General features: G+C 40.9%; 1 protein-coding gene across 2 annotated transcripts in view; it reads right to left on the reverse strand.

Annotated features, from left to right (window-relative positions):
- POU6F2 (POU class 6 homeobox 2) overlaps positions 1-16118 on the reverse strand; it is a 360760-nt gene that overhangs the window by 239211 nt on the left and 105431 nt on the right. For both annotated transcript variants that reach the window (XM_029234024.1, XM_029234025.1), the window contains exons 2-3: positions 12266-12357; positions 9033-9261 (exon numbers count right to left, since the gene is read on the reverse strand). In XM_029234024.1, the coding sequence (XP_029089857.1) occupies positions 9033-9261; positions 12266-12357 (321 nt within the window). The remainder of the gene's footprint in view (positions 1-9032; positions 9262-12265; positions 12358-16118) is intronic.

A 16118-nucleotide genomic window follows, 5' to 3' on the forward strand; every position in this document is an offset into this window, starting at 1 on the left:
TATCATTAACTTTTCTAAGCACCTAGGATTCACTCTGGGACATGCTTCCCCCAGACATTGTACGGCTTAGTCCCCCACGTCCTTTGGGGCTCTGTCTAGTGGGGGGACCAAAATTGATGATCCTGTATAAACACATCATGTCCCCACTCCTGACACCCTTCATCCTTCCATAGCTTTACTCCCCACACAAGCACAGAAGTGCCTTTAGGGAATCTCTTTGGTTTGTTTACTGCTATATCCCAAGTCAAGATCATGTCCTAGAATGCGATGAAAGCTCAATAGGTATTTCTTGAGTAAATGAATAAACTTAGTACAAAACCGAAAACAAAAATAAATAAGCCCATTTCTAGTTGAGCTGGTGTGATTCTTTTTACTGTCAGATAATGGAAACTACGTCATGTGATGGGTCTCCCCTTTGATTTATCCTCTAGTTTTAAACATTTGTCTAGGCTTCTTCTTTTTCTAATAAAGAGCTTTTTGTCTTTCATGCTTCTTACATTACAAGCTGCTTTGAATCCTTGGAATCACACAGGCACAGCTAAATAAACACAAACCTGTAACCATGCAAATATTGTAGCGTAACTGCATTGTTTTTAGGTACATTTGTCTCTAACATATCAAAGCCTTAGAGACAAAGGCACCTAAAGACAATGCATATGTACTCACTGTGCACAGGAAAGGCATACAAGACCCTCCAGTCTGATTTCTTACCATCTCAGACTCCTGATCTTCACTTCAACAACAATCAAACCAACCACAGAATTCCGTAGCATCCGTGTTCCTCATTCCTCTTCTCTACACTGAATGTTCTCTGTACTTCTCTTCACTCAATGAACTACTGATTTTTTTTTACTGAAATATAGTTGACTTACAATATTATATTAGTTTCAGTCATACAGCATAGCGGTTCAGTATTTTTGCAAATTATACTCCATTACAGGCTATTATAAGATAATGGCTATAATCCCCTGTGCTATACAGTATACCCTTGTTGCTTATCTATTTTATTTTATTTTACTTTTATTTTTTTAACATCTTTATTGGAGTATAATTGCTTTACAATGGTGTGCTATTTTCTGCTTTATAACAAAGTGAATCAGTTATACATATACATATATCCCCACATCTCTTCCCTCTTGCATCTCCCTCCCACTCTCCCTATCCCACCCCTCTAGGTGGTCACAAAGCACCAAGCTGATCTCCCTGTGCTATGTGGCTGCTTCCCACTAGCTATCTGTTTTACATTTGGTAGTGTATAATATGTCCATGCCACTCTCTCACCTTGTCCCAGCTTACCCTTCCCCCTCCCCGTGTCCTCAAGTCCATTCTCTAGTAGGTCTGCGTCTTTATTCACATCTTGCCCCTAGGTTCTTCACGACCTTTTTTGTTGTTTTTTAGATTCCATATATATGTGTTAGCATACGGTATTTGTTTTTCTCTTTCTGACTTACTTCACTCTCTATGACAGACTCTAGATCCATCCACCTCACTACAAATAACTCAATTTCGTTTCTTTTTATGGCTGAGTAATATTCCATTACCCAGCAATCCCACTACTGGGCATATACCCTGAGAAAACCATAATTCAAAAAGAGTTGTGTACCACAATGTCCACTGCAGCTCTATTTACAGTAGCCAGGACATGGGAGCAACCTAAGTGTCCATCGACAGATGAATGGATAAAGAAGATGTGGCACATATATACAATGGAATATTACTCAGCTTATCTATTTTATAGAGAGAGCAGTTTGTATCTGTTAACCTCATACCCCTAGTTGGTTCCTCCCCTGTTCACTGTCCCCTTCGGTAACCACAAGTTTGTTTTCAATATCTGTGAATTTGTTTCTGTCTTGCATATACAGTCATTTGTATTATTTTTTAGATTCTGCATATAAGTGGCATCATATGATATTTATCTTTCCCTGTCTTATTTCACTAAGCATAATATTCTCTAGGTCTATCCATGTTGCTGCAAATGGCACTATTTCATTCTTCTTTTGGCTCAGTAATATTCCAGTGTGTGTGTGTGTGTGTGTGTGTCTGTGTGTGTGTGCGTGTGTGTGCGTGTGTGTGTGTATGTATACACATATTCTTCTTAATTCAACCATCTGTTGATTGGGTTGCTTCCATGTCTTGCCTATTGTAAACAGTGATGCTATAAACATTAGCGTGCATGTATCTTCACTCATCCATCCATCCATCATTCATTATTGAGTACCTACATTGAGCCAGCACTGCTCCAGTTCTTGGACCACACCGATGAACCAAACAAAGATGCCTATTACAGGGCTTGCCAGGCACAAACGATACATATTATAAGCGCATTATATGCAGATAACCTCCTCTAGACCCCCAGGGCCAAGCATCACCATGCTGCGTCCACTCTCCGCATGCCACAGTAGGCATGACACAAAGTGCTTAAAAAGCAAGGAAAAACAAGACTCAACCATTTTTGAGATTTTTAAGGTTATGCAGAAGGTAATAAGTATTATGGACAAAGGAGATAAAGGAAAGCGGGTGAGGGAGGAACTGGAGTACTGGGGCTGGCACAAGGAGGGAGGGAGGTTTGATGCTTTCTGGGAACAGAGTTTCTAGAGAACAGCCTGTGCAAAGGCCCTTGGGTAGGAGTATGTTTAAAGAACACCAAGGAGGTCACGGGGCCTTCACAGAGGCCGACTGAATTGGAAGAGGGAAGTGTGGGGCTGAGAAAGTAAAATAAATTAGACTGAAGATGTATGTCTTAGAAAAAACTTTGGCACATGGAACTGACTGGAAGCAGAAAGGTCAGAAGCATTCATGGTTTCTGAGGGAACTAGATTCCCAAAGAAGCCACAAATCTTTAACTGTTGGAAACTTCAAGCAACCTTCAGCTCCCAAGCTTCCATAAGCTGTGCATGAACTGAGGAAGCCCCCAAAGAAAGGTATATTCCTCAACTTTCTCTTCAAATGTAGCCAAGAAAGATAACGGACAGAGGAGAATCTCCCCAGGGGTGTAGCCAAGGGCCAAGGTGAACCACGGCCAAGGGTGTTTTCCAAGAAATGCCCACTGGAGGACCCCTCCCTCCCCCCAGGGGAGGGGACTTGTCGATGTCTGCCTCCTGGGATGTGGGGATGGCTATGGACAAATTGTGGCACATTCTTACGATGGAACAATCCTGGGAAATGAAAAGAAACTGCTGAAATCCACAGCGTGGATAAATCTCAAAAATATTATGCTGAGCATGAAAAGCCAGACACCAAAGAATACATACATGTGAATCGATTTATATGCAGTTCTAGAACAGACAAAACTAATTGATAATGACAGAAAGTAGATTAGGGCTTGCCTAGCTGGAAGGAGGACACTGACTACAAAGGGACACAAGGGAACATCTGGGGATAATGAACTGTTTTCTGTATTGATTGTGGTGGGTGGAGTTTGCATGGGTGAAAACAATTATTGAAACCCATGGGATTGTGCACTTAACATCCATGTATTTATTGCATGTAAACGATACCTCCATGAAATCAACAACAATAACACAAACAAAAAGGCACTGTAATGTCTCTTGCACATGAAATTCCTAACCCCTAAAATGATCCCTACATACTTCAACCTCTACAGACTTTAATTTGGAGAGGTGGAGAAAACCAGGCCAGGTTTCCTGCCACCGCTAAAGGCAGGAAAATCATCCTTGGCCTTGATTTTCCAACTTGCCTTGAACCTAAATGCTTTTCCACGTTCAGGGTAAGCAGCACTTTCTAATGTATTTTTGGTCATTAATTTAAATGTTATGCTTGACTTAACTGGAATGTTCACACTTTGATATAAATCTCCTACATAGCACATTTATATTCGCCATTTACATTGCCCGAAGTGATAAGTGGGTTATCTCGGCCTGTGCTATGGGAAAAAGCCTCTAACCTGAATCTTCTGTCCTAGAAGTTGACACACCTCTGCTGCCCCACTAAGCCCTTTGCTGTTGTTGTCTCTTGTGTGGAAGTTGTTTTTATCTACATCTTCTGCCTACATCTAAAAAAGGCCAAAACTCCAACACATTTGCATGAGTTCCATAATGGGGATTTTATCTTGCCACATCAAATAACAATCTTGTTCCCACGCTAGGACAACTGCAAATTACACGTTTAGTACAGCTATCTGTGTTTTCAAATAATAAGGAAATGGGAGACACTGATTTAAGGGAGTTTATAAAATATGTGACAGAGCAACCTTAGTCATTTTCTTTCTTTGAGGTTTATGGTCATAATAAATCTTATGTTACAGGTATGGGTTTACTGACAGGCACCTGAAACCAAATTCTTGTGAGCACAGGACAGACAAAGGTCCCAGGAATGGAGGGACCCCGAGTAGTGATGGTGGGAGTTACCTGGAAGGGGAAAGGGCTTGCAAAGGTAAGAGAGGAGAGAACACAAAAACTACACCTACCTCGGGTAAGGACACAGGGTGTTGAGGAGTAGGTTATTTCTAGGTCTTATCTGAGTTTAGAGCATTTCTAGGCTTGCACCCCAGCCAGGACTTCCAAAGATTTCCCTTAAAATATTCAGAACCAAGACTCCAGCTTTGGCACCTCCAAATTCAGACCACAGGAGATCCACGTCATCCCGGCTCTGCCCCACCGCGCCCCCCGGCCAAATTAAAGCTGATTGGACTTCAACATGGGCAGTCAAGCTCTAGTCCGACCAGGTAGACAGCCTAAAATGAAAAGGCTCAGCCTGACAGGAATGTGAGTTTTGGGGAGTTTGAATTTTAGACAGACGTGGAGATAGGGGTAAAGATAGAGATGATGGAGAGAGAGAGCAATGGAGAGTTCCTGAGAGGTTCACGAGTTGGGAAGATGCAGGGACTCCAAGGAGACAGAATGGAACGTGAGTGAACCAAAATTGTGGGTTAGCTGAAAGTCAACCAACTTGGTAGAGAAGAGTCACAGGAGGAGGCGTGAAAGAGAGGAGACAGGTTATCAGTCACCTGGGAGCAGGGATAGATGCCTGCCTGCTCAGAGGGGACAATGATACAGCCTGCAGCCTGTGGGCTCACTGGCTGGACTCTGCTGGACTCTCTAATCCCCAAACCTGTCCCAGGCTCCCTGAGGCTGGGCTGCAGGGCTGTTTCTAGGATTTGGTGAGATTTCTAACTCCTCACTCCCATCTGTTTCCTTACAAGAAGACACTATAATTGATGAGACAGCAGTGCACGTGTCTGTCTGTCTGTCTGTCTATCTGTCTCTCTCTCTCTCTTTCTCTCTCAAGGATCTGAAGAAAACGGGAAAACAATCCCCAGGCTGTGCAGACAGGTTTCCTGCAGGGCTATGTGGTCTCTTTTTCAGGATGCAAAGTTTTTCCTGGATAAAATCTCAGAACAAGGGCTTCCCTGTGTTTTAATTATGCAAGGGAATACCTCTTGGTGTTGGAGATATACTTCTCCTGACAGAAGCAAACACGTTCTCAAATAAGCTATTCCTTTTGGTCATTATCATCATTTAGAGGCCTGGGGTGGTGAGGGAGATCAGGAGAATTAGTGACGGTGCTTATCACAGTCACATGGCTCCTGGTGACCCTAAGATGCTGGGAGTCTGGAGGACGCTGCTGGAGATAGTGGGGGAGGGCCAAATGAATTTTGAAAAAGCTCCTTGGAGCAGGCTTTCTTAAACTTGAGTGTGCATAGGAGCCTCCTTTTAAGAACGCAGATTCTGTTCAGGGTGTTTGGGATGGAGCCTTGATAAGATGCTGATGCCGCTGGTCTGGGGACCATGCACAGAGAAGGAGACTGTGATGGACCCCCGCTGCCTGAGCAGAGAGGAGCTGCTCTCGTGTAACGTGTCATTAGTGCTCATTAAAATACATGCAGGGATCACGGCCTCCGAGGCTCTGAGAGCTATTCCATATCACTTGATACGGAACATAAATGAACCGGCTCTCAAGCCCTTTAGTAAAGAGGAAGATACTTGAAAATTTATTCCTGGGATTCCAAGCCATTAAGAAACTGATGTCATTTTTTGTTGTTGTTCTTAGCAAAATTGTGGCTTTTGAGCTAGAAGAATGCATAGGCTGAAGGACTGGGCAGGAAAGTTGGGGAATAATCAAAGACAATTCCAGTTGGCAGACTTATTTCGTGAATAAAATCTTAATGCTTCACAATGAGGAAAAGGGGAACCATCCAGAACTAAGTGCCTCCTATGGAAACAGGTCCTACTTCAGAAGTGTTGAACATTCAGTCCCTCCCCCTCACACTGACCAATCAAATCTGTCTTGTAAAATCTCGCGAGAAGGTGGGCTAGCTATTATATAGGTGGGCAGACTTACTGGTTGTTTTAAAAGATTCTTAAAAGCCTTGGACCGAGGTTCCATTTTCATTGTCTAGAAGCAGGCCATGGGGAGGGGGCAGAGCATTCTACCCTACCGGTTGTATAAATTTGTGTAAGGACTCCTTCTCAGGTATTATAACCCATTTACAGGAACACCACCCTTGAAAAAGGATGAGACTCAAGGACTTCTAGGACTGGCTCAGTCTCAAAGTCAATCAGGACCCCTGCGGATGACTTTCTGGCCACCCGCCATCACCCACCATCCTGAGTCCCACTACCTTCCATGACATAACCTGGGGAGCTACACAAGCTGTAGGCGTGGCCAAGGGCCACAGTAGGTTAAGGGCCACAGTAGGTTTCTGAAGGGCGGTGAGATCATCCTTGGGTTGTCTGCTGGCCAACAAGATGATGGATCAGCATTGTCCTTCAGGTGGCAGACACTGATCTTGGACACCTTGCAGAGATGAGACGTTTCGCTGATTCCCATCTTTATTGCCCTTGGAATTTTTGCAGGATGACCATCTCTTTCTGGTTTGTCTGGGACTTCGCTGGTTTCAACGGTGAAAGTTACAGGCCCCAGGAAAACCCCCAGTCCCTGGCAAACCAGGATGGCTGGTCCCTTTTCAGACTAAGGAGGTCTGGGTGGTGAAGAACTTATGTGGGAAGATATGAAAGGAACAAAAAGCTGAAGGAAACTGGAAGGGAGAAATTTCCTGGACCGTAACAGTAACTTAGGAGTTGGGATTCATTCATAAGGATATCAAAGAAAAAAGGTGTTTGGAGGAAGAGCTTGAGGGTTAAGAATAACTAGGAAGCTTTTCCTATAACTGGCTGACTTGCAGCTGGGAGGTGTTTTCATAATGACCTCCTGACTTGCCTCCAGCATCACTGAAATTTCAAAGATGGAGACAAAGGGAGAGATAGCCCCTTGTGCTTGTGTAGTAGACAAGAGCTTGACCATCAATTCCAATACTCTTCTGAAGATGAGGCCAATAGGGAAATTGTGTGAGAAGCACCAGGGGATTAAAAAGAGCTAGTACTCTTACTGAAACTACTTACTCAGGATACCAATATTAGGATTCATTTTCTGAAACGAAAGGTGCCAAAAAGAACCAAATTCCAAACTATAAACTAATATTAAATTTGATATTTTTTAAAAAAAGAGAGAAAATTTTTATGGAAGTCCACATTGGACCAGTCACTCATGTTGAACCCTTAAAAATAATCAGGTACTAAAATCCTAAGAACACCAAACCTTAATAAAGAGATAACAAGCCTGGATTTTTGGACTCTGTCTTTGGCATCCACTTTAACCAAGCAGGATTAATTCATGACCTAGGAGCTCTGTGAGCTCATGTTTATTTATAACATTCAATATTCCCATAAGGGCAAATGTTCCAAATGGAAGCCTGCATTTTGATAATGCCCGTTTCTTCATTAAGATTTCATCATCCACCTACATTAAAAAGCCTCTCCCTACACTTTGTTGCTTTTGCTTTCACCTTGTTTATTCCTGCCTTATTTGCTTAATCTTGAGATCCTGGCTTCCCAGGCACTCTCAGATTTGAAACTAGCAAAGTTTGTGCATTAGCGTGTCCCAGGCATGCATGATTTATGAATGGCAGGTTTCTTGGCACAACTTAATGGTATAAGAGAGACTTTGTTTTAAACATTAAAGTGAAAGTCAAGAAGTGGCAACAATGGGTGGGATATTAAAACATAGGGCGTCTAAAGAAGTTTGGGTCAAGAGTTAACCAGGTCTTACTTGGTCTATTCCTTAATCTATGGACTGACACTCTGACCATTTTAATAGGTTATAAGGAGCCCTGACTTATGACCAACTAAAAAAGTACTTTAAATTGTTATTATGAAAATTTGCCCAACCAAACTCTCACTCTGTAAAAAAAAAAAAAAAAAAAAAATTAATTGCTAACATTTATATCAGCGGAGAAAACAACCTCTTTGAGCAGTCCAAAATAAATTTGTCTTCCCTTTTTTTAGGCACCCTCATCATATTCAAGCTCTTTCTCCATCATAATAGTTCTTCCTCTGACAGTCTTTTGTAAATCAGTCTATCAGTCAGTGTTACCAAATCTTTTAAAGAAAAGTTAAAACCTTCGTGATATCAAGAGAACTACTCTTCCTGAGTAGAGTCCAACTCTTATTATATGCCCATGATTACATACGATAAGAGCTCTATATATGTCTATTTTTCTCATTACAAAATATGACCTCAAATAACATAACTTTTGTTTAATAATTATCACTAAAATATACTTAGTAAGAAAAATGATAAGTTAATTATTCCAAATGATACCTTGTATTTGAAATGTTCCAAACACTTCACACACAAACAAGCAATGTCTAACCTTTCTTTGCAGATGGCTAAAGTGAAGAACTCATGAGATTATAATTCAGGTCCTCAAATAACATCACAATCACTTTACATCTAAGTTTTTGATGTGTCATGCAATGATTGCTCATAAATGCTTCCAGAAGACCTGAAAGGTTTCAAGTCAATATTAAGACATGAGGACTGATAAAGCCCATGGCTTGAGCAAACTCAGGATTCACAGACACCTTGAAAAGTTTGCTTCCTACATAAGCCCTTCATAGCCTTTATGGTGGAAGCAGCTCTGAACTACATTCAACATTCAGAGCACTTGTCCACTTCAGAGAGCACGGGCCAGTGGATGGAGCCCTACATTGCACAGAGACACAGTGGGTTACCTTGTAGAGTTTGCAGTGGCAGAGTCATAATGCCTCCGGCTGCAGCTGCTGCTACCAGCCCTTGGATGTTGGTGAGGTTCGCAGTGGGCAGTGTGAGGACCAGCCCTTGCTGCCCTCCTAGCTGTCCGGCCATGCTGAAGGGGATGAGGACAGGCTGGCTGAGAGCCGGCGTGCCTCCCGGCCTCACACCGGTGACAGCAGAGGCTAACTGCTGGGCTGTCAGAAGTGGCTGCAAGGAAACACAAAATCCCAGCTCACTTTCCAGTGGAACCAAGACATGGGTTGTTAGAGCATTCTTCTTCTACTTAAGCTGGGTCAGAAAGTTCCTGAACAAGTAGCAAAGAGACATGTTCTATTCCAGAAAAAAAAGCTTGACTTCTAGGAAAAAAATTGAAATTGTATTTCGTTAATCTTTTTGGAAAATTTCATTTGGTTTGGAAAGCTCAAATACCTTTCAAAGTAATACCCTACACATATATTATTCTTCCATGGATTTTCACTTGATCCTATTCTTATATATTTGAAACTCTCTAATTTATTCTGTCTTTCCAAAAAGAACTCATTGGAATCAGTGGAATTTATTGGTTCAAAAGAGCAATGAAATACTATTTTCATCTATTAAATTAGCAAAAATAATGCAAAAGACTTATGCAACGCTGGTAAGTCTTAGTGACACCATTATATGGATTTAGGACAGGCGGACTGGCATAAACCTTTTGGAAAGCAGAGTCCGTATCAAGGGCTACAGAAAAATTCATCCCCTTTTGACTTAGAATATACTCCTGGGGTATGCTTCTGAAGACACACTTTTAAAAAAATATATAAATGAATGAAAATATGCATTACATTTTAAAATACATAAATGTTGAAAAACAGTTTGTTATATTGATAGTACTAAACTTGGTAAGATATTATGTAGTCTTTAAAATGGATCATTCTGACACCTCTAGAAAAATAGAAAATGTTTATGAGAATATATAAAATTAACTGGATAATAATTAAGCAAATGATGATCAAATCATTATTAAGTGGTAAAATTATATTTGTATAATGAAAAGATCTAAAAAGGAATATAAAAAAACAGAAATATTTGATGTGGATAAATTTGAAAAGCTTTAAACAATGTCTTTTGTTATTACGCTAACATTCTTTGCCCTGTTAAAATGACATTAAAAACACATGTTTACATCCACTATCCAGTAGCCATTGTTTGATATGGAAAGGCAGCCACACAGGTGTGCACTTCTGGGCACTAGATGTATCTGAGCTCAGGTGTGAGCTCAGGTGGGGGTCTTCAGGATAATGTAGGAAGGATTCCTTGTCCAACCAGGCCAGATGACTGAAAGGGTCACTGATCTTAGCATCCTTCATCCGGGACTTTCACTGCACCCCTGCAGGAGCCGTTTAAGATCTAACCCCATGCCCATTTTTCTCCTAGAGGAGCTGATAAAAAACTCTCATTGGGGAGTTTCAACTTTTTTGTTTTTAACGCAGAATGATTCTATAAAGTAAAAGGTAACTCAGTGTAGGTATAGTACAAAGCCCAATATTTAATAGCCAGGCACTATTTTAATGTGTATGAACTCCAATGTCCTATCAATGACATACTGAGTTAGTTACTTGTCCAAAGTCACATATCCAGAGGGGTGGGGGGATTCCGATCCAGCCAGGCTGCTCCAGAGCCCATGTTTCACTCCCTCTCAATACACGGAACAGATTTGGAGAAGGGGGGTGGCTTTATTTGAAGAATGGGGGATGGCTGAGTCATAAGCTTCAGTTTGCTGGCATATCACGGCCAGTAGTGACACCATGATGAAAAGGAAGGCAAATGGGCAGTCTTCAGACTGTATGCAGGCCACAGATGTGGATGGTGGGGCCTGCAGCATCTTTTAAATTGAATTCATGGGCTTACAGCAGGGCATCCACTGTCCACTTTGTCCCAGTGTCCCCTGCTTCTCACTGTCTGGGTCTGTCGTGCTATGTTTCTAACCTGGAGGCATTTGGAGTATGTTCACACACACACACACACACACACACACACACACACACACAATGTCACGAGCATGAAATTAGAAAGGGCATGGCCTTCAGAAGCTGGTTTCTGAGATGCCCAGTCAAACTCCCTCTAAGGCTCCATAAGAGATCAGGCATCAACCCAAGCTTTCTGTCTGGAGCACAGAGGCATTCGTGCTCTGAGATGGACTTTGGAATCTGAGGCCATAGGGAGACTTGGCGGGGGCTGGAACAAGAAAGTCAAGACCAACTCAAGCTCTAAACTTGGGTTTTCAAGCCTGCAACTGATGAGCCCTAAAGTGCTAAAAGTGATTAATTTCCTGGAATCACAATGACAACCAAAGAGAGAGAAAGGCTCAAGGATCAGCTTCTTTTTCTATAAAAGTGGGTGAACTCTGAGAACTTCACACTAAATGACAGAGGTTTAAAAAACAAAAGCCCAGCCTTTTACACTTGTGTTGTACATCTCCATATAACCACACCAGGCTGCAAAAAACAAATACTGGACTTTAAAAAATAACGAATGTATTTCTTTATTAATGCAGGAGCTATATATGATGTACAGTATTGTCAAACCCAATAAGCTGAACTTGCATTAAAATTGCATTAACTTTTTTGTATTAAATCACATCTTGTATTTCAAAAACGGCTATAGTAAGGTTGAAATAACTTAATTTTCTTCACACTCCAGTCATTAAAGTTTTACTTTCCAGAAAACTGCATGATAACCAAAAGCACAATTATAGTGGGTTTTAAGAAGAAAAAATGTTTCCAAATTATTAAAATCAACATTCCCTTTAAAAAGAGAGAAGAAGGGGCTTCCCTGGTGGCGCAGTGGTTGAGAGTCTGCCTGCCGATGCGGGGGACACGGGTTCGTGCCCCGGTCCGGGAAGATCCCACATGCCGCGGAGCGGCTGGGCCCATGAGCCATGGCCGCTGAGCCTGCGCGTCCGGAGCCTGTGCTCCGCAACGGGAGAGGCCACAGCAGTGAGAGGCCCGTGTACCGCAAAAAATAAATAAATAAATAAAAAGAGAGAAGAGTTCTGCTAACATTTTTTTTCTTGATGGTATTTAATAAATAATGTAGCCATATAGTTTCCCATACAAAAATTTATCACCGTCTTTGCTCTGTTGGAGTTAATTGGTTTTAACTCATTATTATTTATTTGGTTATTTATATGGTTAAACCATCCTACATGCAGCAGTTGAGAGATACTGACCTGTGGCCCAACCGGGAATGGGAGGTGGGTCTGACTGGCCTGCTGTTGTTCAGGGGTGCCTGGGTCTGACAGCGCCGGGTTTCCTCTGGCCCCTGGAATTCAGAAGAGAAACGCACCCTTAATATAAGATCCAGAACGGGAACTGCCCATGACCCCATTTTCCTGTGATGTCACATAGCATTAAGGCACAGATGATATGCCAGAGTGCTTTACCAATAGCCCCAGTGCTCAAATCACTTGTCAACTGCATACATTATGCTAACGGACGTTCGGGATGGGCCAAGTCATTCTAGGAGGGAGAAGGCTGTGACAGCAGAGAAAGTGACACCATCATCAGTCGCACTAATAGGCGTGCATTATACATCAGTTTGCAGGGGGTGTGCCAACATGGCCCCGGTGTGGGAAACTGCGTCCTTTACGCGTAGGCGGGCAACAGCTAATCTAATTTCCCAAAGCCAGAGAAAGCGTGATCTCAGACACGACCAAGCACATCTATATTATCCCTTAATATGGCTTCGTACCCTTAAGCCCTTTCTCCATACACACTTCAGGTACTGAATCTTATGGATGAGTTTCCCTAAAAACAAAGCCTTTTTCTTTTCTTTTTTTTAAAATTGAAGTATAGCTGATTTACATTGTCATGTTAGTTTCAGGTGTACAGCACAATGATTCAGTTATACATACATATATATATATACACACATTCTTTTTCAGATTTTTTTTCCTTATAGGTTATTACAAAATATTGAGTAGAGTTCCCTGTGCTCTACGGTAGGTCCTTGCTGGTGGCTCCTTATGTCCTAAAAAACACATGCATCTCCCTAAGCAAATTTCCTGGGTGCTAACTTACCCCCACACTACCCCCAGGGATCCCCCCTGTGGTGAGCATAGACAATAATGTACTTCCTTTGCTAGAATCCTGTTGGATGCGAAAGCGTGAAAAATGAAATTCCACCAAAACAGCAGACCTTTCAAACTTTCTTAAACATTATTGTTTCTCTGTGTGTGCTCATGTGCTTTGTTTCAGGACAAACCACAGAAGGTGATACAGTGGCAGTAACAATAAATATATAAATAAATAAGAAGCAAACAAAGCTAGCAGCCATCTTTGAGGGGTCTTAGTTGGTAGCTTTTGTTTTCTTGGTGATTGAAATCCAATTCCAAGCCATCCTTAACAAGATCCTCTTTCCTGATGTTTGTCCTATGAATAGCAAGTGGAAGACAATTCAAACCTTGTTTACTGGTGTGCCATGGATGACCAAGAAAAAAAAGATATGATTCTGTCACACTTATAAATTTTAAAGAAGGTATTATTAGCTCATTTAAAACAAATTATTCTATATATTCTCCAAAGGGACAGACTTATAAATAATGGAAATGTGGAGAAAAATACTTCAGCACATTAAGCTACAAATAAAATTGACTGCTACATATTATTCAATTGACTTCTATCTCCACAGCCGCGTGTCAATCATAACAGCATTTTATAATAGGATTAAGCAATAAATGTGCAAAGCCATTATGCAGAAATCTGAAAATCTGATTAATTTGTAATATTTTTTGTGCCGAAAGTCAAGAATGGACATTGCTTGGGGAATACTTACAAGCATTCTATTGAAATTTCTAAATTGATTTGGAACAAACTAATAAAAACACAGACTTGCTGACATTTTATAAAGTGAATTCTGTCAAAATACGTTTGGCATTTTAATGATCGCTGTCATTTAATAACAAGGGTAAGATGGCCCATCATAAGATGCCCACAATTTCCCCATAACATGCAGGAGACCTTTCTTCTAAATTTTTTATATTTATTTATCATGCTTGAGTAGCAGGGCATTTTAAACTGGGAGTGCATTATGCAGTGTAAATCTCACGACTTCAGTTCTTACAGACCCAAGTCCTATTTTGCCTTAGAATTCTCAGAAGAGTTTTACTTTTATAGAGCTAACCAGGTCCCAAAGTGATCTTTTGGTCAATTAACATAAATTCTCAAATGGTTAAAAATCTGCTTTGGTTTAGTTTATGAAAATGTTTTTAAAAAATTGGTTTGTTCTTTATGCTTGCCAGACATGGATTTTTATGTCTGACTGTGAAAAACTTTGACAATGCACAGAGAAAGAAAAATCTTTTTACACAATTAAAAAACATATATCTTAATCAAAAAATTTTTCTATACTATGCCAGGTCCTTCTGTCTCATACTTCTTTCATGCATACCAGGCTCACTTTTTGATTCTGTTCCTAATGACACATCATGGTAATGTTTGGGATCTGTCCCATCCAGGCACTGTGTCAACAAGATTGTGTCTTTGTTACCTGTAACTTGACACAGATTACATTTGCTTACATTTTATTCTCTGTTGCTGGAGGCTCTCACCAGTGCACAGCAGCTTGTTTTGAGGCTGGTTATTCTCAAAAACCATGTTCAGTGCAGTCCAGGGCAATTCCACACAATTTCATGTGTAAAATGAAGTCTTTCACAGGCTCTAGAGGAGATTATGTATGCTCTCCTGCCTGGATCAAAAAGTAATGTTTCTTCTTAATGCACATCTCCATTTTCCCCAAACACATGTATCACACTTAACCTTGTAAGACCATAAACTAATCTGTCTGGGTCATAAGGCGGCTCCCAAATCAGGGGCCTTCTCAGAACCAGATAGGGGATCCAGTAATCAGAATGAATAAATGACGTTGGCTAAGAGTTTCAGAGAGCTCTGAAGCAGCGCTCAGCCGTAAGTTAGCAGAGAATTTGAGGTTAGGTACAGGCACAGATACGAAAATGTGAACTTAAGTGGGTTGGGCAGGTTCCTCCTGATCAGGGTCCTAGGAAATATGCTAGGAGATCAAGGAGATCAAGGAAGCCCAGAAAGCTCTCTGTGGCCTGTTCTGAATTTAAGAGTCTAGGCTTTTCAGGCAGCAACTGTGAGCTCCTGTGTTCACTGGTTTACTGCTTTATGCCCAGCTCTTAATGTAGGCATCATTCACATTGATTGAATATTCACTCAGTGGAAATAGAGGTTGGGCTTTTAATTGGGGGCTGGTATAATTCCTTTAAAATAGGTATGGGCATCCACTTCACTAGTTACTCTTATTTAGCATAAACTTTGGAAATTACCTCTAAATTATTAGCCTCTTAGCAAATTCGACTGTAATTCTGATTTTTTGTTTTGTTTTTTAAATTTTTATTGGAGTATAGTTGATTTACTCCAATGTTGTGTTAGTTTCAGGTGTACAGCAAAGTGAATCAGTTTTACATATACATATATCCACTCTTTTTTAGATTCTTTTCCCATATAAGTCATTACAGAGTACTGAGTTCCCTGTGCTATATACTAGGTCCTTATTAGTTATCTATTCCAATTTAGATATTAAAAGCAGTTTGGTGTACAGGTTAAAAGCAAGCACTCTTAAATTTGAAACTTTCCTTGCATTGAGATTTAGCCCTGCCCCTTAACTAGTTGGGTGAACTTGGGCTGGTTTTCCAGTTTACTTATATATACACTAGCTTCCTCTTGTAAAAACCCGGGAAAATAACTGTATGTCATTCATAGGGTTGCTATGGTGAGGATTAAATGAGCACATATATTTGTAAATGTCTTGGAACAGTGCATGCTTGTCACAAAAGTGCTCTTTCTCTTGACTATCATTAGTTAAAAAGATTTAATTTATATTTAATACAATATTTAGCATTATTTAATTTGCCCATCATATTTACCTGCCCCAAGTAACTCAACACAAACGCCCATGCCTATGTGTGTTGTCCGTGTTTCCTCACACACCACCCTAACTGTGTGCTCTGTACCATTTAATAAATGTTTGGATCTGAACTAAATGGTCAGGTCTTTAAAGAG

This window comes from Monodon monoceros, unplaced genomic scaffold (assembly GCF_005190385.1).
Source record: "Monodon monoceros isolate NGI ecotype Baffin Bay Population unplaced genomic scaffold, NGI_Narwhal_1 Super_Scaffold_2, whole genome shotgun sequence".
In the NCBI taxonomy this organism is placed as follows: Eukaryota; Metazoa; Chordata; class Mammalia; order Artiodactyla; family Monodontidae; genus Monodon; species Monodon monoceros.